Raw genomic sequence first — 26,327 nt, forward strand, 5'->3', positions numbered from 1 at the left:
TTTCATTTTTCTTTTCATCTTTTATTGTATTCTTGTGAATCCAAACTTGATCTTTTATTCTTATTTCTCGAAATTTTTTTTTAAACATTGTGGACTACGAGATGCCTGGGGATTTTTTTTTTAATATGTGTGATTTTCTGATTGAGAAAGTTGTAGCAGGGAAGGATTGAAGAATGAAATGTTGACTTGCAGATGATAATCAATGTGATAACTGCTTGCTCTAGCCTTTCCACAGTGATTCTATATGCAGGATTTTTTGGAGACTGCTGGGGACTGATTTTCCTGATATCCATAGGCTCTATGTCTGTTGCAGTAATGTCTGTAATCCTTTTGTTTTCTTCTTGAACAGGAGACTGATGACATTGAGAGCCCTAAACGTAGTATTCGAGACAGTGGCTACATCGACTGCTGGGACTCCGAGCGCAGCGACTCCCTCTCTCCCCCTCGACACGGCAGAGATGATTCCTTCGACAGCCTGGATTCCTTTGGCTCCCGTTCCCGGCAGACTCCTTCGCCAGATGTAGTCCTCAGGGGAAGCAGTGATGGTAGGTTGGAGCCTTAATAAACTGCACTTCTTAGAATCAAACACTAACAAAAGCTGCCTTGTTCCCAGCCGAGAGATTGGCACTGGGAAGGCGGACTCCATACTTACCTTGCGGTAACTCTAAACTGGTAGGAAAAAAAAATCTCTTAATGTTGTTTTTTGGTGGTCCTTAGAATTTGGTTTGCCTTTGCCAGCAGTTGGTTTGAACATTGCCTCAGTGAGCATATCTTCTGTTGGAAAATGTGTTACATCATTCCTCCCTGGGTCTCAGTGAATCAAGACGCTGTACAGACCATTAGCTCATAAAGTGTGCTGGAGATTTATATGTTTCAGGTACGAGGAAGGGAAATGCTTGAGTGAGTACCACACTGTACAAGTGAAAATGGATCAACTTCCAGCAAACTGGAAACACACTGCACACACTTACGACAGCTCTGAAGCTTGGGACTGTGAAACTTTAATTGGCATGGTTTTGCCAATATTAGATGCTTATACCTGACCGTTGACTAGAGCGATGCAGGTGGTCCTTCATGTATTGAACACAACCCAGACTGCTTGTTTCTTCAGAGGCTGGGTTTCATTTAAATCTCCTGGATTTTATATCACCTGAAAGGAATGATCATTTTTCTTTACAAAAATGTATGGTCATGCAACCTGATGTAAATTTAATGCATATTTTTTCAGAAGCTGTTTACCTTACTGATCTTGTGCCTTTGTGCTTTTATTAATAAGAAGGGAAGATAGCTTGGCTCTGCATGTATAAACTTGGAGAAAGACTCTCAGGGAATTCTTTTATTTGTGTCTATTTCTTTTTACTAGAAAAAGAAATAATTAGCTTCTGATTGAAGCTAATATTTCTAGAGACTTTAAGTCTTCTGTCTGAGATGAAAATTTTATTTTATAGCTAAAAGACCCCTTCCAGTTATAAAATTCTATGTCACCAAAGTACTTGGGTATTTAATATGCCCAGGTCCTGAGTTCATTACTCGACCTCTGGTATCTCATTTAATGCTTAGCACAGATTATGAGATACCCAGTATGTGAGTTAGTTCTCTCACAGGGCTATGAAACACTCCTTAGCCATATTTTACAGATGAATCTTAGGTTAAGAAACCATCCTAACATTGTAAGTGCCCCCAGTCACTGTAAGTAGCGTGACAATGTTAGCCTCGAGAAGTGTGAGTCCAAAGCTTATACCCTAAAGCTTAATTTACTCACACATCTTTCTGTTTGCTTAATAGATTTTTCAGATTCTAGCATGACTGAACTAATGCTTTTGTTTAGTACTTAAACTTGCCAGCAAATAGATTAGCCTCAGGGCCATATCGTATGTGACTCCTAAAGAATTCCATGGTGCATTGTGAACTGGTTGAAAAACATTTCTACAATTTTACATGACATCGTAAGTCCCACCCACAGTATTAGAAGTTACAATACCAACTGCATGATCTAATTGAACTTTAACATAACTGAAAGGGAGATTTACTTTTATGAAACATATCATAACTAAACTATTGCATTCATATTATTTTGATTGTTTTAAAGAATTATCATTGTCTCATCCTGGTTTCTAATAACTGGTAATGTGGATCCTTTATTTATTCTGTCACCAGCTTTGAGGGATTCAGAGCTTATAATGGGCCACATCTTGAAGGGATTTGAGATGGTAATTACTAATATTGTACTAATATGTGCTGAGGCATAATTTCATTTGCAACAATTAAGATTGATAAGCCAGAGTCTTTTCATAAGTTTTTCCCATGTAGAGAAAAACATGAAATTGAGCTTCACAAAACACCGTCCGTGAAAGAGCATCTTAACACACAGATTTCACCAATCAGCCTGATACCTTCAGGCTCATATTCTTGTAAACTAATCAAGACCTAATGAGGTTTTAAAGAAAAACAACACTTTTTATCTGCCTTTAAAACTGTGGTATAATTTTATCCAAATTGATGTTGTATTTCATTAGAGTTTATGGTATATTTTTTAAGTGATGTAATCAAGAAGATTGCTAGTGCTAATAAACACTTTCAAATTTAGAAGAACTTTTTTTTTTTAATTCTTGAAAATTTACTTCCTAGGACTCATAATCAACTAAGGAAAGTCTTACCATGAAATTTTCCAGCTCCTTATTGGGTTGAGAGAGTTTTCATTTTATTATTACTGAGGCCCACAGACCCATTCAGTAGGGACAGTCAAGAGCCACACACGTAAGAGGTGCCATGATTCTGTGGGTTGGACGCAAGAGTCACCTGGTAAGGAAGCTGTGGGTCACCAGGGTCAATTCAGCCACTCTGTCTTGCTTGACAGGTACCCAGTTCCTCCCTCGCTTTCACTGACATGCCTTCTGAGGCGAGCTCCACTGAAGAGGAAATACAAAATCTTCTACTTGGGTGCTTTTAAAATTAAGAATATGTTTTATAAACATAATGCATTTTGTTAAATGAATATTCTTATCTCTTATATAAAAGGTTAAGGGAGAGACATAAGGAATGAGAGAAATTAAAGTACTGGAGGAAGATGAAAAAGCAAAGGGTTGGTGGTATATATGGTAAAGTAAAAGGGAAAGTTAGTCGCTCAGTCATGTCTGACTCTTGGCAGTCCCTGCCCGGCTCCTCTGTCCATGGAATTCTCTAGGCAAGAGTACTGGAGTGGGTTGCCATTTCCTTCTCCATGGGATCGATCATCCCTACCAAGGGATCGAACCCAGGTCTCCTGCATAGCAGGCAGATTCTTTACCAACTGAGCCACTAAGGAAGCCCATATATGGTAAACATAGATTTAAAAAAAGAAAGACTCCTAGTTGTTGGAAGGGAGAGAAATGTAGTCCCAGGAGAAAGGAAGGATCAGACTTTGATAAAAGGATGTCATCATGGTCATGTGCACTGTTGGGCATAGATGGAGAAGCGACCCTAGTACATTTTCATCTTTTCGGGATTAAATCAAAATCTTTTGAAGTCTTGGCCTGAGATAAGAAGAGTTCTAACACTTGGGTGCTTTACATCTCAGGTAATCCTGACAACAACTGATGAGAGCTGTATTATCACCTTATTTCCAGTGAGGACCCTGAGGAACAGAGGGCTTAAATTCCCCAGTCACATGGCAGGGCGATGGTGGAGCTGAAATTAGACCCTGGTCTCCAAGTCCAGAAGGTTACACTGCTTTCAACTAAGTCACGTTGCCTCTGGGCATTTGTAAATTAACTCTTTTTGAAGTGTCTGTTGAAGACATTTATCAAAGAGTAATTGGAGAGAAGGGGAAGGTGATCTGTTTATGTGTTAAACAACCTATTTTGAGACTCTCAGTGTATTATAGGTAATATGTTTTTAGATATTGTACCAAAATAAGTTTCATAGATTATAGGGTTTTAGAACCGAGTGAATAGAGACAGCTCTATTCCATGCTAGGCCTTCATAGTTGACTGAAGAATCTTTTTATTTCCTTCATTTATTCAGCCAAGTCCAGGTTTTCCCCTCGTCAGGATGCTTTAAGCAGAGGGCATTGTGCCCAAAGTTAGAAAACTGCAATAGTGCAGATGATGATGATGATATCCTTTTATCAAATTCTGATCCTTCCTTTCCCCAAGGCTGTGTTTCTCTCCTTTCAGCAACCGGGGGTCTTTCTTGGGCTGGAATCTGGAGAACAGAAATTGGAGTCTTGAGCTGTTACTTACCAGCCTTGAAAAAGGGGCTCTTTGGGTCTCTTTGAGCCTCTGTTTTCACCTCTGTATCATGGGGAAAATATCAAATAGGGAAACAAGTCCAAGTGCTTGGCAAGGTAAGGTAGTGTTAGTGTTTGGTATAAAGCAATTCACCGAGGGCTCCAAGTATTTTATTATGACACTGAGACAGATATACGTGATAAAAGACTTGGGGTGAGAAGGGAACTAAGTTAGGTATCAAAAACCAACAAGTCATGAAATGGTCAAAACTCCAGAAGGGAGGCTAAAAGCCAGTGACATGAATAATTCATAAATGGAACATTTCATCTGCAACAATGAACAACTTGTTTATGGTCAATGCTTTTAACTTTTACTGTTGTTTAAAAGCCATTAAATCATTTAATCTCCAGGGCAAGTTATTTCATTCCTATTTTTACAGAAGAGGATGAGCAGGTGTATTATAGACAAGCCTGGGAGCCCACAGCTCATCAGTGACAGATCCAAAGCTATTGTAGCATCAAGAGTAGTCAGTGTTTGTTAAGCACTTAGGAGCAGTAGTTTCACACGTATCTGATCCTCCCAACAGTGCTACAAAGTAGGTGATACTATTATCCTCACTATATTATAGACTGGAAAACTGAGGCTTGGAGTGGTGCAGTGACCAAGGCCAAAATAACATAGCTAGTGAGTGGCAGAGCTCAGTACGAAGTGGATCTGACTTAACCACCTGCGCTACCCACTTCGCTAGGCTGCCACATCTCTCGACCTTCGGTTGAAGGTTCTTTTCACAGATGTAAAGAGGTCAATTTCTGTTTGCTGTCAGTGGAGTTGGACCTTTTTATACGGCACTCATTAAGAGTTTTCAACCAGCGTTCAGATGGTGGCTGCCTGTCACAGTAGGGCGTGTTTTAATGACGGTTTCAGTCTAATGGATGTTAGAAATCTGATGAGATGAGACTCAGGAAGCAAGGATACAGCATAATTTAGATACTGCCCAGTGAAAGACTGATGTTGGTAATGTTGAATTCCTTTGTGTTGTATAGAATGCTTTTTAAGCTAGACCAATACATTGACTTGTGTGATCGTTTGAGTATATCCACTGTGTGCACAAACCGTGTGATAAGTACTGTGAAGGGTACCAAGTCCTGTTCTCAAAATATAAAATAGAAAGTATAAAGTGCCAGAAGAAAAACAGATCATCGGGCCATAGTGTTCACAGGAAAAAACTGCCTCCAGCTCTGGGTACCAGAAAGGGCTCTGATATAGAGGAATATGCATTTCTTATAACTCAAGCCATTTCCTGGAAGGCAAACTCTTGGTATAATCCATACTGATCATTTTTCTGAATTCCTATAGTTCTTATATGTTTGTGCTCCTTGATTATAACTAATATTCTCCAGGTGTTTCATGAATTGGTTAAAGATACCTCAAAGACAAAGGATTATAAATCTTTTATAATTCTTATTTGTCAGAATATCTAGTGAAGAGTAAGACGTGCAACAACAGGTACTGTGTAAAAACTCCATAAATTTATTTTTTCTTCTGAGACTTGCAGAACCTGAGCAGGCATATAGTCCTATTGCAAATGTGTTGTTAATTGTAACTCTCAGACACAGCTAAGCTTACTTTTTTTTTTTTTAATTTTGACTTTTTTTCTTTCCTGATTAGAATTGAGAGCTTTTTCCAGAGTGGGCTAACTTCGACTGATACTCTAGATTTGTTTAACCACATCCCCCATACCGTATACTTGCCATTTGGAATTTTATTGCTAGCCCGGCACACTCTCTCAGCCCCCGTCCTCTCTCCCCAGGGAGGGGGAGCGACTCTGAATCCGACCTGCCCCATCGGAAGCTGCCTGATGTGAAGAAGGATGACATGTCTGCGAGGCGGACGTCCCACGGTGAGCCGAAATCAGCAGTGCCTTTTAACCAGTACCTCCCCAACAAGAGCAACCAGACAGCCTACGTCCCCGCACCTCTGAGAAAGAAGAAGGCGGAGCGAGAGGAATATCGGAAGAGCTGGAGTACCGCCACCTCCCCCCTGGGTGGGGAGAGGCCCTTCAGGTAAGACCTGGGCTGTGCTGCTCCTGTCCTGGCTTGTGATAATAGGAACTACGAGCCCCTGGATATGAATGAGCCCTAAGAGCCACTGTAGACCATTGATGTGAGATTACAGATGGAGGTGGGAAGAACAGACCTTCAGAGACAGATTGTCACAATAGGATAGAAGCTTCATGAAGGCACCTACAACTGTGCCTGGCACACAGTAGGTATTCAACCAACACTGGGCTAATGAGTAGATTTTTGAAACCAGCTCTGTCATGAGGACATTGAGAACAGATCTGTCATCCATATCCTTCTCGGGAAACTGTCTGACTCCCAGTCCTGTTAGATCAGGTATAATAAGACCTTTTATCTACACCAAAGTTTATCTGGACATAAGCGCAAGCATTATATAAGGGATGCATGAACATGCTTGAGTCATAGGTAGAAACAAACAGTCATAATGAAATGGAAGAAGCATTGGACTTCTCATCTCTTTAGGGAAGCAAGATTTCCCCTAATCTCTGATTATGTTTTTGTACTTCTTCATTCATTTATTCAGTACGAATATATTTATTGAGCATCTACCATGTGCTAGGTAGTAGATCTTTTAGGCTTTGGGGACCCAATAGAAGGTAAGATAGAGTCTTTGCCTTCAAGAACTTTACAGTCTAATAAAAGAAACTTATAGTCTGGTCTAATCCTTTTAGCAAAACCATCCTGATCATTGCTTGGTTATTTCTTATAGTCTACCTTTATTATCTATGATTTTCCATTGAGTAAACATTTTATTAAAAGTTGTAGTTATTGAACAAAACATGAATTTTGCCTTTCTGGCAGAAAAGGTTTTTGCCTATCAGGTTTGAAATAGCTTTCAATCAGTATAGAGATTATGATGCGTTGTATTAATTAACAAATGGCTACATTTAATTTTCTTCACATTACCAGAATAGTATTGCATACTATGATTTTTTTTTCAAGTGGAAGTAATATCAGAATGACCAGGAGCTGATCTATGATCTGCTCCCCAGCCTAGTGTGTTAGTTTGGTCAATTATGTTGTCCAACTCACTAGCTATCCTGAAACAATAGAGGAAGAGGAAGGTGAAGTGGGGTCTCATTGTGAAGAGGACCCCGTCAGCCAAATGGACACCAGTGGGAAGCCTCCTGATGGTGGGTCAGAACTGCCCACCAGTTGTGGGAAGGAGCAGCCTCCTCCAGAGGGGGCTGTGGTGGCACCAGCTCCCAAGTCTGAAGAGAAAGCTGCTGCTGAAATGCAAAAGCGCAGAAGGCTGGAGCAAGCCGGAATCAAGGTCATGCCCGCAGCACAGCGCTTTGCCAGGTTAGCTGTGCAGGCCAAAGACTGGCCTGGCTGGCTTTGTGCATGCCCGGGGCTTTGGAATCTGTCTGATGTGGTGGAGTTTCCATCTTGTTTTCCCACTTCCTGCTTTACCCGTTGCATCATTATTTCCTACTTGGAGCAAATAGAAATAGCTAATCATCTTTGCCTTCAGGCCTGTCTCTGCTGAATTTTTGGTTATTTTAAATGGAGGTAAAGAGTGAGCTTCATGCTGCTTGAGTAGACCTTGTTCTGGTCAAGTATGTGTGGTCAGTCACTTGTGGGCTACAGGATATATCTGGCAATAACATCTTATTTTTCAATTGTTTATGGCTTATTTATTTTCACACTACTCCTAAATGGCTCTTATCTTCCTTTACACATCACTAGAAAATAGTTCCTTTGGCATGGGAAGCACTGTCTTTAGGAAGAGTGGCTGGCTGACAAAAATCTGCTTACTTTCTTTGTCCCAAGGGAGTAGTAAGTACAATTAGGTTTATTTGACTCATTTCTAAAACTTGTTGATTCAAAAACGAAGGATGGAGTAATTACTTCTCTTAATTGTAACAAAGGCACTGGTATACAGTCCTGGTGGCCTTGAGTTACATGAGAGATGGAGACCTTCAGCAGCTGAAGTCACAGAGAAGTATAGTTGTACAGTTTCACGTGGTGTTTGCAGAAGCTGATTAATTTTTGTCATGTAATAGCCACGAAGATCCTAACAAATGATAGTGAGACCAAAATTTATTGGACAAATTGTAACTCATAACAGTTTGATAATTGAAATTCCTTTGCCACTTGCTCTTTCATTGAATCCTGAAAGGTAGGTGATATGCCCATTTTTTTCAAGCAGAATAAACTGAGGATCAGTGAAAGTAAGTTACTTAACCGCCTCTGAGCCAGTTACTGCTGACCTGGAGGCCACTTTCAGATGTTCTCTGACCACCGCATCCCCGCTGCCTCCCACACATTTGACGGAACGTTTTCCATCCCTCTGTACAACTCCGTGTGTGGTTATGCTGTGGTCTAGATCTTCACTGAAAATTCCAGAACTGGCTTATATGGATTTAATCTTAGAGTAGCTTTGTATTGATAAAACACCAAGGATATAATTCTTCCTGTCTGTGGTATCCCACAGATAAACATGTCTGTCCTAAATGTGTATGTGCTTCTAGAAAACTCTGACATAAAACTGTGCTTGTGCTACAAGAAACTCTCGGGGTTTCTAAAATTATAAAGGGTAATGTCATAACATCTTAGAAATAAATCCAGTGGGAGAGGGAGAGGGTGGGAAGATTTGGGAGAATGGCAATGAAACATGTAAAATATCATGTAGGAAACGAGTTGCCAGTCCAGGTTCGATGCATGATGCTGGATGCTTGGGGCTGGTCCACTGGGACGGCCCAGAGGGATGGTATGGGGAGGGAGGAGGGAGGAGGGTTCGGGATGGGGAACACATGTATACCTGTGGCGGATTCATTTTGATATTTGGCAAAACTAATACAATTATGTAAAGTTTAAAAATAAAATAAAATTAGAGAAAAAAAAATTAAAAAAAAAAAAAAGAAAGAAATCCAGATATTCTTTAAATTGCAATTCAGAGACCTTTTGAGACACATGCTGTTTCAGCATCATTTGAGCATCTATGTATATCAAAGACCAGGCTAGGTGCTGAGAATATCGAAATGGAGTATATCCTCTTACCGGTTTTCAGCTTTTCCTGCTTCTGTCTTCAAGCCTGGGGCACTGTGGAAATAAGTAATAAGTGATACAGATAAGAGAGTGGATTTATTAAAAAAAAAAAAAACACGCTTTAATCTTAATTTCCTTGACACACATACCTTCATTTTTATTACATCTGCGAAGTCTGCAACTAAAAGTTACCAAAGACACCATCATCTTTTTTTATTATTTTTCTTGTTATTTTCAAAAATTGCCAATGTTTGAGTTTTAAAATCTCGTTTTTAAAAAAATCAATTTTTTTCCATGATTACTAATGCTATTGACTATTATAGCATGTGTATTGGCTACTCAGGTTGTTTTTTTTCCGATAAAGTCCCTCATATCTTCTGTCATTTACTTTTGTGCTTTAAAAAAAAATGTTTTATTGGGGTAAGAACACTTGGTATGAGACCTACACTCTGAACAAATCTTTAACTGCCCAATACAGAGTTGTTAACTATAGGTACAATGTTGTACACCAGATTCCCAGAATGTATTCAGCTTGCTTAACTGAAACTTTATGCCTATTGATTAGCAATCCCTATTTCACCCTCCCTCCATCCCTCGTGACCACCGTGCCATTCTTTGATTCTCTGTATTTGACCATTTTAACTACTTCATGTAAGTGGAATCATGCCATTTTTTTCTTTTTGTGACTGGCTTATTTCACTTAATGTCCTTGAAGTTCATCCATGTTGTCACATATTACAAAATTTAATTCTTGTTTAAGGCTTAATAATATTCCATTGTATGCATGTACACAGCCTTGTTCATCCCACATCTTGCATATTATGAATAATGATGTGGGAGTGCTAAGATCCCTTTGGGAGTCCTGGTTTGAGTTCTTTTGCATATATACACAGAAATGAGATTGCTAGATCTAGTTCTATTTTCACATTTTGAGGAGCCTCCCCATGTCATCTTTGTTGTTACAGTTGTTGTTCAGTCGCTGGGGCATGTCCAACTCTTTGAGGTCCCATGGACATGTCATCTTTAGAGTATCCAAAAGAGCAAGGGGAGACAAGTAGGCAGAGACTGGAAGAGAACTCGGCACACCCTGGAATCGTGGTGACGTGGAGAAGAGAAGAGAGTGGGCAAAGGCTGGGGAGTCCACGAGTGTCCCATGCCTCTTCAGTAACTGGAAGTTTATTTTCTGATAAAACAGTGCAGTCTTTTATGACAGCTCCCATCCTGTGCACAGACCTAGAATCGTAGTTAGTCTATAACCATGAATTCTAAAATTGAAGAAGAATAGTATATTTGTGTTGTAATATTTGCTCCTGTCCATGTTCCTGGGATCTGGCATAATTTTTCCATATTTTATCCAAGTTAGCTCTATTAAGCAGAAATTTGCAGGTCAGTTAATGTCTGCAGATGTCAGTTAATGTCATACTTTAGAGCTACTGACTTAGCATTTAAAATGGAGTTCAGGAAAATCATGCATATTCCCAGAGAATGTTCCCAATAGCAACACAACACAGCTGCTCCAAACACCCAGAATTCATTTGTTAGATAGATTTTTCAGCTGCTAGCTCTCTCATAAAAGTTTTATATATACCATGCCACCAGCCTGCCCTGTCTGTGTCTTTGTCACTTAGTTTTTGCAGCCCACAACAGAGTCAACGGCCATCCTAAATTTATCCACATTTTGGATCCTGCTTTTAATGTGGCAGAAAGTAGCTTAACTGGAATGAAATGCATATCATGAAGAAGGAAAGGATTCTTGGTGTCTGGAAAATAAGACTATGAAACATTTCAATATGCTGATGTCTCTTAAGGCATTTTAACTTCAGTCTCCTGTCTTTGCAATCCAAATGCATTCTGGCCACCACATCTTGGAACCCAACAAGAGGCAGCAGATACTTCTTGTGCCTATTTCTGAGCTGAGAAAGTCTGTGTTTGCAGAGCTGGGGAGAGAATGAGGTACAGGCAAAGAAGGAGACATGTAGGTGAGAAGAAGGCCTGACTTTTATAGGCCAGTTTTTGGTTGTTGTGTCACAAGTATTCTCAAACACCTCCTTGAATTATTTTTAATACCGTATAAAAATGAGCAAAAGTGCATGAGTTTTCTAGTCGAGAAGTCCCAGGCTTCCTGTCAAAGAATATGTTAGGAGGTATCTTAGCACCATGGGACAGAGTAGGTCTTTCTTATTAAATATGTCTGCCATTGAAGTCAGAAATGCATAAACTACTTTTCCTTCCATGTTTATGATTTTAGTTTATGATGTAGTTAGCTTAATTACCCCCCAAATATGAGACTCTGCCAGAGAAGCTGAGATTTCTGTGTTTAAGAGGATAAAATAAGAACTAAGATTCACTTCCCCTGAATTAAAATGCCATGGAGATTTGAATTCTCCGACTTGGTGTTTCCCATTGGAGAAGTAAACTTGTTTTTGAACTGAATTATAGGTTTCACGTGATTGGACTTCTTTTCTAATTGTTTTCATATGTTTCAGCACTCAGTCTTTTCTACTAGTCTGTGGATCTTCTCAGGCACATAGTAATTAATCACAGAGAGGGGGAAAAGCCCTCCAAGGAACAATAGACATTTTAGAAGTCTTCGGAGGAAGAGCAGATGCAGCTAAGTGCCAGACACGTATTCCTCCTTACCAGATGCCTGTGTGTCACTGAACAGATTCCGGGGGATCAGGGACCAGGCAGACACAGGATGTGTGTGAACCTCTGTGACTCTGGATGTAACTGCCCTGGTTGGGCACTGCGTTAACCAGGGAGGTCTCTGGTATTGCCTGTGACGTTCCCAGGAGGCCTAACAGGCTTTTCTGGAGAACCCGGTTTCTTTCAATAGAACAAACTGACTGCTAGTCTGAGCTGGTTGTTGTGCACTAAGTAAAAGGGAGTGAAAGAAAATGCCAGCTCTTCCTCAGTTGAAATCATTATCTCACTCACTTTGAAATATATAAGCCTCAGAAGCTTTGAGACAAGGGCTTTTCTTCCCCCTCACCTGCTCAGGGCCCACAGTCTCTCCTACAAAGATAGCCTTACTTGTTTCAGGACAGAGTTGCCAGGTTGGAGGCAAGGCTTGGCATTTCTCATGTCACATTGGACTGTATTTCTCCTAAGTAAAGCAATGAGCTGGGCCCACTGAGGAACCTCTTCATCAACACAACTCATCTATGAATAACTCTGAAAAAATAGTGCCAAACCTCCCCCACAAATATCAAGCCAGATAGCCGAAGTCTGCCACTTAAATGTGCTTACTTTACCTACATTCAGATGACCATAACTGGAAACCTCAACATTCCCCTCTGCAAAGTGGTCATCATAATTCCAGTCTTACAGGGTTGTCTTGAATGTTAATGTATCTGGAATATACTAGCTCTTCAGAGCTATTGTAATTATTAAAATACAAAGTAGAGTATACTGAGGGTTTACAATAAGCTGACCTTCAGAAAAGAAGGGCACATTATAAAAAGTCATTTAAATGTTTTGCTAACCAGATACCTGTGAGCATAAGCCTTCATATTTGCCTTATATACATTATTTATTACTTCATAGCCAACAGTGCCAACCCAGAATTTATGTCATTAAATTTTTTCTCTTTCTGAGTCTGCCTTGAAGCTCTGAATTTACAGGATTCAAGCAATTAGCAGAATATCATTATGATCATTTTTCAAGTGGGCAGGGAGTGGCTTTAAGTGGCCAATGATATGGAAAGCTTTATTCACCCCCTCTTTTTAAGCCTGCATATCTAAACTGAGATCATTTGAAATGAGTCCTGCCACACTGGGCATTTAGCCTAAAAAGAAACACCCCAGGGAATTTGTAGCCTAGCTGGATTCATGTGAAGCATAAGGCAGTAGATTCTCCTTGCTCAAACTGGCACGGCTGTTTGCATAAATGCATATGTTTTATCCCATAAAATTCTGCCTGAGTTGGGAGAGATTGAAGCCCAGGACTATGGTCAGAAAATAGAAGGACTGTTGCTTTTGGACTTGAGAGCTTCAAGCTCAGGGTCTGCTCCGGATGAGATGAGATAATGAGTTTGAAAGGGCTTTGTAAACTGTAAAGTGCTGTGCAAGCACTGTAAGGTATGATTAGTTAGCATTCTATTGTCAATCCTGGCTGAGCATTGCCATCTGCAACTAGCAATGCCAATCACAACTCCATTCTGAGCACAACTCACAGGATCCCTTTATTTAGTAACCAAAATACCCTGTCTCCTACTTCCATAGTAATGATAATGCCTTATTTTTTACATGATGCTCCACTTTCAAAACTGTTGCTGGAGATATCTTTTGTTAAATGAATAGTAGAGTGGTTAAGAACAGGACCTGTGGAACCAAACTGCCTGGGTTTGAATTGTAACTTAAGCAATGGCGCTTTGACCTTGGGCAAATTTCTTCTCATAATCTCAGTTTCCCCTCTATAATATGGGGGTGCTAATCCCACTGCCATTACAAGGCTAATATTAGAGTTAAACGAATTAACACTAGAAAGAATTCTAGCGCATGGTGGGTGCTCCATAAGAATGAGCCACTCTCTTTATCATCATCACTGTGCTTTTTGAATAATGAGTTTTCGGAGAGATTGATTCAGTGGCCTCTCATTTCCCACTGACCATTCTTTATGGCCACAGTCAGCCAATGCCAGTTGGTTCTTGCCAGACTTGTTGGCTAGGGAGGCAGGGAAGAGAGTCAACACAGTCCAAGAGGGGCCAGGCAGGAGATGAAGAGCAGGGGTGCTCAAAGGGCAGTATTGCATATATTAAGAAATAAATTTAATTTGCAGCCACATGGATGGACCTAGAGATTATCATACTAAGTGAAGCAAGTCATACAGAGAAAAAGAAATATGTGATATCATATGATATCATGTATATGTGGAATCTAAAAAATGATAACATGAACGCATTTACAAAACAGAAACTCACAGACATAGAAAACAAACTTATAGTTATCAAATAAAAAAGAGAGGGAAGGATAGATTAGGAGTTTGGGATTAATAGATACACATCACTATGTATAAAATAGACAACAAGGACCTACTGTATAGCACAGGGAACGATACTCAGTATAATAATTTTAATGGAAAGGAAGCTTAAAAAGTATATATATTAATATATAAAACATGTATATATATGTATATATATACAATATGTATATATAACTGTATCTCTTTGCTATACACCTGAAGCTAACACAACATTGTAAATCAACTATATTTCAATTAAAAAATTTTTTAAAGAAATAAATTTATTCAAGGAGCATCACCCATCACCTCTAAATTCCATGATTTAAAATTCTATTGAGAACAGTGGTCAGCAGGGAGAAAGAGTTTTCTGGGCATGATTTTGATTTTGATTCTCCAGAAGTCAGGTGGAGTGAGGACCTGCTGTCACCTTAAGCTGACAGCCTCCTCTGCAGCAGACAGTGGGCCACCTGGTCGCCCAGTGGAGACAGTATTTCCTTGCTCTTAGCCAACCTAATTCCTCCTGTCTTTATTTTTGAGTTGACCTGTCCCATGAGCATGAAAAATTTACTGTTAATCCTCTCTCAGAAATTGGATACAAAGTAGGTGAACTTCCTTTAGAAACCAAGATATTGTATTTACTTGTCATCTCTATGAACTGAAAAGATAATCATTTTTAAGTTTTAATATTTTATTATGATTTAGAAGCAAGGCTGATCTTATGAGTAGGGGAAGGAGTTTGTCTGAATATCAGAAAGGCACCATCAACTGTATTCTCACCCTGCCTGCCCCCGACAAAAGCAAAAAGCATAAAAAAGTCCTAATAGTCTACCATTAAACTGCATTTCTCCAAGAATTTAACGTTTGGGGCCTTCAAGATTTCTTTGAAAATGAAAATAGTCCTAAGTAAACATTTTGACAGAATGCCTTAACACAATTCACTTGACATCTAGCATATGACAAAGAAGAGCTGAAAGATGGAGAACAGTGAGGGTAAAAGCCTGAAGAAAGGATTGCTGGTGGGAGAGAGCAGGGCAAGATAAGCTTTTGTGCCTGAGTCCATTCTATGAATGGTCCTGGACTATCCCAGATGTTTCAGTCTAGCGCAACTTTGCAGGAAGATCATCCTTACACATTGCAACCCAGTACACATCCTAGGCGTGCTGCCGCATGGCTGCATTCATTAGCATTCCCCCAGATTAGTTCCTTGGTGGCTCAAATTTTTGCCCTGTCAGTCAAAATAAATTGAGTACCTATTGGTGCATTACTAATGTGCTAAAGAAAAACATAACAAAAAAATGCCTCTTGGGATTTCCCTAGTGGTCCAGTGGTTAAACTGGGTGCTTCCAATGCAGGGGGTGTGGATTTGACCCCTGGTCAGGGAACTAAGATTCCACATGCTGTGCAGTGCAGCCAAAAAGAAAAAAGAAAAATAAAACCAACAACAGCAACCAAAAAAAAAAAAACCCACCAAGTCATAAAAATATTTTTTAAATGCTTCTTATTTTTCTCAATTTCATGAAAGAATTTGGATTGTCACTTTCAGAGCCATTTAGGATCCTGTCTTTCTCATGCTGATGGGGCGCTGCAAGTTAAATGAATGCTTAGTATTGCTAGTAGCTGGCTAAATTCCAGCTTTTGAAACCCACCCTAACTCTCTGCAACGCTGGATTAAAGTAGTAAACAGATGTCATCTGGACTAACGATACTGAGAAGACCTTTCACTAACAAGACAGTTGTCTGCCTGACAATGGGGATTTAAAAACTGTTTTGGTCTGATCACATGTGGAGTTCCATTTAATTTTGCTCTATCAGTCAAAAGCAATTAAATGATGAGAAAGAAGCTGTTCGAAATATTATCCTTCGTAAAGAAAACCCTTTCCTGGTCCACCAACACGGCAGAGATTCAGAATCAGAAGATGAAGTTGCATGTCGACTGCCTGATCTTGAGAAAGATGACTTTGCTGCCAGGAGAGCAAGGATGAACCAGACAAAGCCAGTGGTGCCACTGAACCAACTCCTCTATGGGCCTTACCGAAAAAAAGAGGCAGAGAAATCAGATGGCAGCAAACAACACTCAAAGGGAATCTCAGAAAAGAAAACTCTAGAACATAAAAGGTGTGCACTCTGTGTGCGTGTGTATGTGAAAGAGGGAGAGAATATAATTAGGTGAAGGTGATTTGAATTATAGCCCCTACCCTGGCCCCCATTCCTCTAATTCCTGCCTTGATTACATGTAATCAGTAATGGTGGTTTATTTTGAAGTGGAATTCCAGATAGCTGATCTCTTCTAAGTTCACATGGCAGGGAGCAGAATGACCATGTCCAAAACAGGGCTGAATTCACCGAATAAACTTGGAGCCCAAGCATGCAGGTGTGCTATATCCACACCACACATGGGTGCTGGTTCACAGACTGGTATTCTGTGACATGGGGCGGGAACAGCCACCTGTCCAGGCGGCTCCATCCTTCAGCAGGCAGAAATCACAGTTATCCCTTAGCTATGAACCCTTCTATCTCATTAGTGCCTTTCAGATATTGGAAGGGGAAAAAAAGGAGCCTTGCTGTTTCTTCCCTCACAGCAACGTGATCACCTAGACATCTGATGATGGAGACTTCTCATTAAAAAATAGTCCTCAGATATATAACACACTTCTATTCATTCTGTCATGGAAATTATTTTTAAGTGAGTTTCCTTGTCCCAGCTTTTCTTCCATCTTCATAATTAAGGAAAGGAAAATTTAATGAAATGGATTTGACCAGTGATTTTTATCCCAAGAGGGATACAAAATCAGTTCAGCCTGCTAAATTTCCATGGGCAGAGTTCATCATTCTTTTCCTTTATATCAAAATCAAAGTTCACATCGTTATTTAATTGCCATATTTCTGCCTATCACTTAAGAGGTTTATAATCTATTGAACGAAGAATATAAATACTTCAATTGTATTTTACACAATTAAAGTGGTTCTTTGGGCAGAGTATTGAGATCAGTGGAGTTGTTCATGTTTTCCATTGTATTTTAGTATTTTATTTAGGAAGCACCAGATATAAAGATCTGGACATAAACAGGGATTAGAGCATAGAAGACCTGGCACAGTTTTCATAGGACACATTCTAGCTTCAGGAGGCTCTTGGTCTTTGCAGTTCTTGTTGGCATGCCTTGTAACACACCATTCTCAGAGGGCCTTGTGGGAGGGATTTAGTTGCTGCTGGTGGAACAAAAACTTCTAGATAGCTGAGTAGCATCAAGACATATTGATGGGATCAGCAATTTGAGTTAGGAAAGGGAGTAGCTTTTGTACCTCCCTCTTTTCCCTTCTCCTGCATGCCATTTTAATTCCTGACATTTCCAGCCCCGTGTGTCTGTTGTCACCTGTGTCAGTTTATGGGGACACAGCCCATGATCTCTCTAGAGAGCTTCATAGAACTGCTGAAAAAAAAGAGAGAGCCCCCTGGTGACTTTTTGCTGTGCCCTTCTTTCCCCTTCCCCAAATTGAAAGTGAATAGAAAATTCTGTAACCTTCCTATTTGCATAGACACTGTAAATACACCAACTCATCCAGGTGATTTAGTTTGGAAAAAATGAATAGCCCCATTTATGTACATTTCTAAAAACTTCTATCTCAGGGAACATATTTAGTTAGAAACTGACTTTTAATGCGATGGAATGTTTATGCACGTAGATGCCACAGTTTTAGTTTAAATTATAATATTGTCAACATTAGCCATTTAATGTTCATTTCTTATGGGAACAATTGAAAATATCAGGCCACTTCCCTCATGGTCCAGAGGTTAAGAATCTACCTTCCAATGCAGGGAACGCAGGTTCGATCCCTGATTGGGGAATTAAGATCCCACATACTTTGCCCTGCGGCCAAAAAACTTTAAAAAATAAAACAAAATTTGCCAGAAAGCTTAAAGAAATAGTTGATTAAAACATCTCTCTATATAAAAAAAAGAAAGTATCAGATTTATCATTAATGAAGGTGAACAGTTATTGACATAAGAAACAAATGGGTATTGCCCCTGTGGATACAAGTAGAGAGGATACGCTCTCTGTTCATCAAGTGTACATTAACCAGACCTAATTAATGCTATCAGAGAAGGCAGTGGCACCCCACTCCAGTACTCTTGCCTGGAAAATCCCATGGACGGAGGAGCCTGGTGGGCTGCAGTCCATGGGGTCTCTAAGAGTCAGATACGACTTAGCGACTTCACTTTCACTTTTCACTTTCATGAATCGGAGAAGGAAATGGCAACCCACTCCAGAATTCTTGCCTGGAGAATCCCAGGGACGGGGGAGCCTGGTGGGCTGACGTCTATGGGGTCGCACAGAGTCAGACACGACTGAAGCGACTTAGCAGCAGCAGCAGCAGCAATGAATGCTATTGGAAGTCAGAGACTGAATTTGAACATTGAACCTTTCTGTTAAGCATTGACCTAATCATACTTTCTGGCATACCTACGAAGGTTTATGGTTGAGATGTTTAATATGTGAGCAATGTTCCAGCTATCTCCACGCTAATCCTAGAATTTGGATCATGCAGAGTGTGTTACTAACATTTTACTGCTGCAATAAAAGACATTCCAAGAGGGCTCAGGGATTCAATCAGAAAACTTGAATTCATTATAGTAACTTGAATAGTGTGGGAATTGGGCTTCATTACTGTCAAACTGAAATCTCATTCCCATCTCTAATATTCTTATGGCGAACCCTGGCTTCTCTTCTTAAACTAAGCTAGAGACTGTTACCTGGTGGAAAACTCTGTCTCGTTACAGTGTCAAAAGGGTAGCATAGTAATCCAGGCTACAATTGATTCCATATTTTTGAGAGAGGAAAGGTGCTTGCATCATTCCATCATTCCATTCTGTGCTCAGCCTCTGAATTTCTGTGCTTGACATTCTGTTTATCTGCTCCTCTTCCTGAAACCTGATTTTTCTGATGATGTGGGGGCCTGGACCAAATCAACAGAAACCAAGGCCAGACAGAAGAGGTGAAGTCAAGGGTGACCTGTATTGTGCGGGCCCAGGAAAGTGAACCTGCGGAAGCGGGACTCAGGAAGGTGCCGGATGTGTACAAGGATGACCTGGCCCAGCGGAGAATTCAGAGCAGGCTCGGCCCTCACCGTGAGGCCCCAAGCTTTATCACGGTTGCCAGTATAACAGAAGCCGACCTGGAGACATGGGAGAGACTGAAAGTGTCAGAAAAGACGAGGTGTGTCGTGGTTCCCCCTAACAGTGGTATCATTTGACTTTGAGCAAATCAAACACTTATCCTTCTATCACTCTTTATTTTCACGGCCAGAAAAAAAGAAATACCTCTCAAAACACGGAGCATATTTTGCATGAGTTAAAACTTCATAATACTAAAAATTACAAGGAAACATCCTTTTTAATTCAACTGACTTATTGTGAATGCGTATTTCAATAGGCTTGTTTATTTGTAAGGAATTTAAACTTGACTTGTAAATCATTTTAATTATTTCATAGTACCTAAGATTTTCTTATGCTGTCATTTATGGCATTGGAAGTGATATTTTAAAAGCTGTAGAAAAGCACTATTTACCCAGGCAAGGCAATGATCATTTCTTCATTTGATTAATTACTGCAAAAGCAATTCTGCTTTAGCCATCCAAGTATTTTTCATGCATCCACTATATTTTAAAAACTCTTCCTTGATCTGTACTCACCTTAGAAACCTTTGGAACTTATTTCCGGTTCTGACTAGGGATGGAGATGTGGAGCACACGTGTGCCCCTGAGCCTTCACCAGAAATTAAAGCGGAAACTGCCATCCGGGATGACTTTGCCAGCCGCAAGGCAAGGGCCTATAAGAAAGCTTCCAGCAGCCCTAGGCAAAAGTTCGTGCACTTTGGGCCAGTGACAGAGATAGATCAGCAGACGTGGAAGCGGCTCAGCATTGGCAGGGCGGGGCCGAGGGCGGATGCAGAGGAAGGCATCAGTCACGACAGCAAGACTCACACATGTGCTGTGTCTGCTGCCTCAGCGGCCACGTCCAGCTTAAAGGAAGACCGCATGCTTAATCCACAGAATGACTGCAGGTATTTTCACCATTACACGTGCAAGGAGGTCTGCATGGGAATCACTGCCGCTTTTAAAGGGTTCGCTGACTCACGTTAAAGGAACCCCCAGAGATGACAAAGTTTTAACAGGCTCTTTTGCTGGTTGGCAGAGAAGGGAGGTCAGTACCCCAGGGGGCAAGTGTGTGTGAAGTTAAAAGACATCCATTTTGATTCTGTTGTCACCAGAATCACTGCCTGGGAATGCCAATAATTTTGGCAAATGCCCCTTTTTCCCTCGGCCGCATTAAGCACTATTTTATTCATCAGCAACATTGAACAGACTAGATGGGATGTTTTAATGATACCCTTTGTGTTTTTCCTAAAAATATGTTGACAAAAATCTAGATTACCTATACACTCCCTCCTTCCTGTCCCATAAGGGAGGAAAAAATAGTTATTAGTATCGTAAGTTCAGATTTCAGATATCTAAGCAGACACACAATAAAGTAAACCTCCTCCCCCTCTACTTTTTAAAAACACACAACAGAACTCGAGTGGAAAGACTCCTTTGAGGGTTCCTATGAGTCAGGATTCCTTGGATGAGTAACCATTCAAATTTGTGAGGGATCAACTGGGAAAAGACCTTGTAGACCTGTCACCAGTCCTCATTCTTACCGGAGGGCTTCCAGATGTGAATTCCCAAGCCCTCTGTGGGGGACTCGGTTCTATCTATGGACTGGTCTTTCTTCCATTAAGCAGGTATAGCCTTAGATGGTAAAGAATCCACTCTCAATGTGGGAGACCTGGGTTCGATCCCTGGGTTGGGAAGATCCCCTGGAGGAGGGCATGGCAACCCACTCCAGTATTCTTGCCTGGAGAATCCCCATGGACAGAGGAGCCTGACGGGCTACAGTCCATGAGGTCACAAAGAGTCAGACACAACTGAGTGACTAAGCACAGCACAGGGCATTTATAAGATTCTAGATTCTCTGTATGCTAGGTGAGGAAGGGGTAACTTAGAGATCAGAGTCCAGTCTGCACCCCGCTGTCTCTGCATGGTCCAGCAAACGTTTATTTACTAAACATTTGCTCTGCCATCTCCAAGTGAATTGCTTTCCTCCCATTTGAAGTCCCAAACCCCTGTCCCCACATCCTCTTTTGTCTTTGGCTGAAGATGGTATCTAAGGTACCTTAGATTGGTAAGGTATCTTACCAATTTTAGTAAGCCACTCAGTTTTCCTGGGTTTCTTCCATGTAGACATGTTATTAAAATTTGAGTTTCTGTTAGGAAAAAAAAAGATTCTGGATTCTCCCAGGAACTTCCACTCCACCTGTGTGGCGGGAGCAAAGCAAAGCTCTTCATGGCAGGAGGAAATGCTCAGGACAGTCTCCTCCATGCTTTGTCCTTGAGCACATGGTGGATCATCTGTGACATACAGAGGAGTTTCTTTGGTTTGATTTCTTTGTGGATGATACCATAAATATAAATAACCTGGGTACACCAGAAGTCACTGCTGGAGATTCAGAGGCTAGTGGGGACCAGGCATGGAGGGGGTGGAAGTAAGAAATTAGTAAGAAATGCACCCTTGAGTCCTTGAGTACTAAGGGGTCGTCACTGAGCTCCATGGTGAGTCAGGCCAGCCTTCTTTGACTTTCTCAGGGCCTTACTTAGGTTCATATTCTATTATCCTGTTCTGAGGATGTCACCCTAACTAACCCAGCTTCTGGAACAGCAACCAAACTTTCTCTCTTAACCTTTCCATCTCAAAGACTTTCACTGTCTCCTTTCCTAACTCTTTTTCCTCTTCTCTCATGCCACCAATGCTACTTGTCACCAACAGAACAGTGACTTCTGATGTAGATGACTGTTGTAAAAGGGTCTCTCAGCTGGCTCCCGTGCCGGAGTCCCAGGAGGAGCGTAGCTTCAGTGCGGGCGAGGGCCCCAGGAGGACAGAGGAAGGTGAGGAGGTGGAAGATGACAGGCGGGGCCACGGCCTCTGGTGTGAATTCCTTCCCAGTGGTAAAGCTGTCCTGTCTGGCTTTAGTTACACGCAAACAGCAGCCACAGGATCGCAAAGAAGAGCCTGAAGGAGTTGCTCAAAGAGATTCTGAGATGGCGCCAAAGGCCGAAAGATCCGAGGAGGGCGGCCAGCCACTGTGAGCGTTGCCTGCATTCCAGGGTGTGCTGCGTCTGCTGTGTGCGGCTGCCGGCTTCCCCGAAACGGCTCCCCCCAAACAGCTTAAGCCACAGCGTGCACTTGATGAGTGGTGTGGCATGGAGCAGAGTCCCTTAAAGGAATGCACCCGCCCCAGGGTCAGAGTTCTGCTTTCAGCGCCCCCGCTGGGTAGAGGTTTTTAGCCTTTGCACGCGGTTGGGTGCTGGCCAGATTTCATTCTCAGGACTCATGAAAACCAAAAAGGGAAGCCCATTCCCGTGTAAGTATCAGTTGCATGAAGAAAGTCCCTGGTATTAATACTCAGTTGCTATGTGAGCTGCTGCCTCCATGAACATTGGCTTCTTCTGTCTTGAGTTAATGCCGAGTGAGTGATGCTACTGAAAATATCTTAAGCAGTAAGTGCCGTTTGACTGGCTGGACTGACGTGCCCTAGTTGACATCCTGTGACCTCTGAATGGGAGGCTTCAGAGAGAGAAGAGAAATTAGAGAAGATGACAGCTCCTGTCTGGAGCCACAGTGGACCGAAAGGCCAAAGAAAATTGTACAATTCACAAAAAGATGACATGATGACCTGGAGAACTGGGATGTCTCGTAGTCACATTGGATCCAACAAACCAGTTCCTTCCAGTTGCATTTGCAAAGCAACATATTTGGGAGGAATCTGCCAAGGGTCCGCCAATAAAAGATAAGAGGTCAAAAGATTATCCCAAGCTGTTTTGACTTTGTTTCTCCAGTCTGAGCCTTGATACATGCTTTGAATATGTTATTAATGCTTTACGGTTTATCAGCGCCACTTACCTGCTATTGCTAGCAGAAACAAAATGATTAAATGATTGGACCAGTTTACCAAGGTTTTTTTTTCCTCTCTTGCATGTAAGTAGGTATGGAAAGAATAGTTAAGTTGTGGATTGTCCTATAAACATTCTTTCTGACTACCATCTTGTGGGCAGCCTAAATGGGAAACTTATTTCTTCCTAGCTCACACGGAAGTCATCGGGTAGAGGAGTTGAACTTCTTTCTGACCTACTTGATTTCATTCTGATTCCAGGAGGGTCTTCCAGTCCTAAGAAGATATACATTACTTACAAAATTTATTTAATTTAATTTTAACATTATCAAATAGTGATTTCTAGAGGTAGAATTTTCATTCCATTCTATTGATTTAAAATGAAAGTAGGGAATATATATGGAGGAGGACATGGCAGCCTACTCCAGTATTCTTGCCTGGAGAATCCCATGGACAGAGGAGCCTGGTGGGCTACAGTCTATAGGGTCACAAAGAGTTGGACATGACTAAAGTGACTTAGCATACATGCTGGAATATATAAAAAAGATAATCAACAAGAACCTACAGTATAGTACAGGGAACTCTACTCAATATTCTGTAATAATATGGGAAAAGAGTGAAAAAAATGGATCGTATGTATGTGCATAACTGAATCACTGCGATACACCTGAAACTAACACTATATTATAAATCAACTATACTTTTAATATAAAATACAAATAAAAAAATAAAACAAAAATAGGTAAAGAATAATCCTGAGATTCATGGTCTACTTTAAAATCCTATATGTTGAAGCTTCTGCTGTTATTTCAAAAGAGTAAGACTTGTGAAAAGTGTGGTCTGCCAGATCCATGTAGAGCAGAGGAGCAAGAAGCGTTTAGCATAATTAAAGCTCCCCTATAAGACAGGAAGTAATAGAATTCTGCTTCCTTTGGTGGTAGACAGAAGGTAGGGTGGGGAGCAGAGAGAGTGTTAATCTCCAAATTTCAAGTTAATAGTCAAGCTGTCATTACCACCTGGATTTAACATGCATTTTGCAGTCTTCTGAATCATAATGCTTCTAGTAGAGCCTTCTTGTAGCACTGGTTTCAGGGAGCAGGGGTGGCAGCGGTGCTCGCCCTTTCCAGGTGCTTCTGCTCTCTCCAGCTCACCTTCTCCTGGGAATTCACAGGTGAATGCCTGTTGGCTCCAGTTCACAACTGGGAAGCCTGCAGTAGAGAAGTTACACCTGGGTCCCAGCTGGGGAGGGCAGGCTGGTGACGAGGTACTGCCTGGCCCAGCACACTCACTCAGTCCCCAGATGCCCTGATGTGGTGATGGGCGCTGCATCAGCAGGCTGGTGGGAAGCGGTTAGCAAGAGAGGAGAGGAGGAAGTGAGGCCTGTAGGCTGCCTGCTGGATACATTCTAGGCAGCCCATTTATTCCCCACACAGCCTTGGAGAGTGAGAAGTTGTATCTGTATTCTCCAGGAAGAAACCAAGTTGTATGGCAGAAACCAACACAACATCATAAAGCAGTTGTCCTCCAACTAAAAAAAAAAGAAAGAAACCAAAGCCCAGGTCCACACAGCTGGCAATCACAGATCCGAGACCCAAACCCATCTCTGTCTGAAGAGGGAGCTGCCATCCCATGCCAGTGCATTACCTACCAAGTTACCAGAGGAGACTGGAGGTCTCACGACTTCCCTTTCACTTGTATTCTGTCCCTCTGGACGGAATGGCTGGTTTGAGCATAAGGAGATATATTTAGAGTAACTGCGTGACAAAATTGTGTGAGGGAGCAGGCACACACTTTGGGAATTCGTGTTTCCTTTCAACAAGTGTTTGTTGAGTAATTGCTATGTGTGAAATACTGTGCTGGGTGCTGCTGGAGGATAGTCTTAAATGACAGGTGAACTCATTTCTCCTCCTCACTTCAAATGGCGTTCGCGCTAGTTCACAACGTTGCTGAGCATTGATCCTGAAGTGCTTTATTTGTGCTGAAAACTACACAGATGCAATCAACAGGTGGAGAAAGTACTCTCTTTACCTTCTAAATACCCCTGCCCTCACAATTGAACTTTATTAATTGCTGGGTTTTGGTAGGATGCTTATACCAACTGTGATTTGTCTGGCCGGTATTGTAGGTCTGTTGACTTACCTACTTTGCATTTTTTTTTAAATCTCTTTATTAGTCATTTTTTAAAACTCATCTTTTCGTTTCTATATTTCATAGAACCACTGAGAAAATCATTGGAAGCCCAAACTCTAATTATCTTCTCCATAACAGCAAAGGCAATTCTGATTAAATTGGTTCCTTCTTAAAGCTAATAATTTGTCTGAGAGGAAATGTCTTAAAGCCACAAGTATATAGTAAACAGATAAATGAAGGGTATCTTCAGAGACTGCACTAGTCTTTTCAATCTCCTGAGTATCCAATAAGGATTTAGTAAATACTTATGGAGGGCCTGGTCTGCTCACTATTCAGGGAACCCCCAAAGAAAAAATCCCGACTCTCACGGACCTTGCATTGCAGGGTTAATCAACATTTGTTGGCAGAGGTCTCCATGAAATGCTGCTGAGTATTTTGTGTAGAAGCAATTTAAATTCTAATATATCCTGCATGCAGCAACACAGCTGAACCTCATAAATGAAATGTGCTAATAAGGAAGCCAGACTCAGAAGAGTACATTCTATGTGATTCTGTTTACACAGCACAAGGCTCAATGCTGATTTGTGGTTTGTGAAGACTCATCAAGGTGTGTGTGTATGGTCTGTGCACTTTCTGTACGTATAGTTTACTTCAGTAAAACGTTAATTAAAATATTCAAATCAACACAAAAACACCAACTATCGATTGAACATTTCTAGATTAAGCATCCATTAGGAATAACTTCTCTGCTTATTTCCATAGATAATTTAGAAAACACTATATTCAAATGTCTATTCCAGTAGGCCTGCTAGTGAACTGGGAAACATCTATCCAGGCTTCAGAATTAACACTGTTAATTCTGGGTGGAATTTACACTGTTCTATCCTCTTTCTTGATGTGAAGGAATTCATCTGCCTCCATGTGGAGGTGGTTTTGGAAAATTGAATGTCTTAAGTCAAACTTTAGCACCT

General features: G+C 41.0%; 1 protein-coding gene and 1 long non-coding RNA gene across 29 annotated transcripts in view; one reads left to right on the forward strand and one right to left on the reverse strand.

The window, feature by feature from the left end:
* LOC139183624 (uncharacterized) overlaps positions 1-21,172 on the reverse strand; it is a 32,607-nt gene extending 11,435 nt beyond the window's left edge. The window contains exons 1-4 of one of the 3 annotated variants that reach the window (XR_011567174.1): positions 20,938-21,172; positions 9,293-9,334; positions 2,800-2,909; positions 544-1,150 (exon numbers count right to left, since the gene is read on the reverse strand). This is a non-coding gene — a long non-coding RNA (uncharacterized lncRNA). Of the gene's footprint in view, positions 1-543; positions 2,910-9,292; positions 9,335-20,937 lie in introns of those variants that run through there. The other 2 variants (XR_011567173.1, XR_011567175.1) reach the window with 2 other exon arrangements.
* LIMCH1 (LIM and calponin homology domains 1) overlaps positions 1-26,327 on the forward strand; it is a 352,227-nt gene that overhangs the window by 266,208 nt on the left and 59,692 nt on the right. For 17 of the 26 annotated variants that reach the window (XM_070791353.1, XM_070791355.1, XM_070791357.1 and 14 more), the window contains 2 exons: positions 350-545; positions 6,019-6,271. In XM_070791353.1, coding sequence (XP_070647454.1) covers positions 350-545; positions 6,019-6,271 — 449 coding nt within the window. Of the gene's footprint in view, positions 1-349; positions 546-6,018; positions 6,272-7,324; positions 7,592-16,054; positions 16,358-19,212; positions 19,456-19,968; positions 20,302-22,103; positions 22,223-22,307; positions 22,420-26,327 lie in introns of all 26 variants that reach the window. The other 9 variants (XM_019962649.2, XM_019962653.2, XM_019962658.2 and 6 more) reach the window with 1 other exon arrangement.

This window comes from Bos indicus, chromosome 6, assembly GCF_029378745.1.
Source record: "Bos indicus isolate NIAB-ARS_2022 breed Sahiwal x Tharparkar chromosome 6, NIAB-ARS_B.indTharparkar_mat_pri_1.0, whole genome shotgun sequence".
In the NCBI taxonomy this organism is placed as follows: Eukaryota; Metazoa; Chordata; class Mammalia; order Artiodactyla; family Bovidae; genus Bos; species Bos indicus.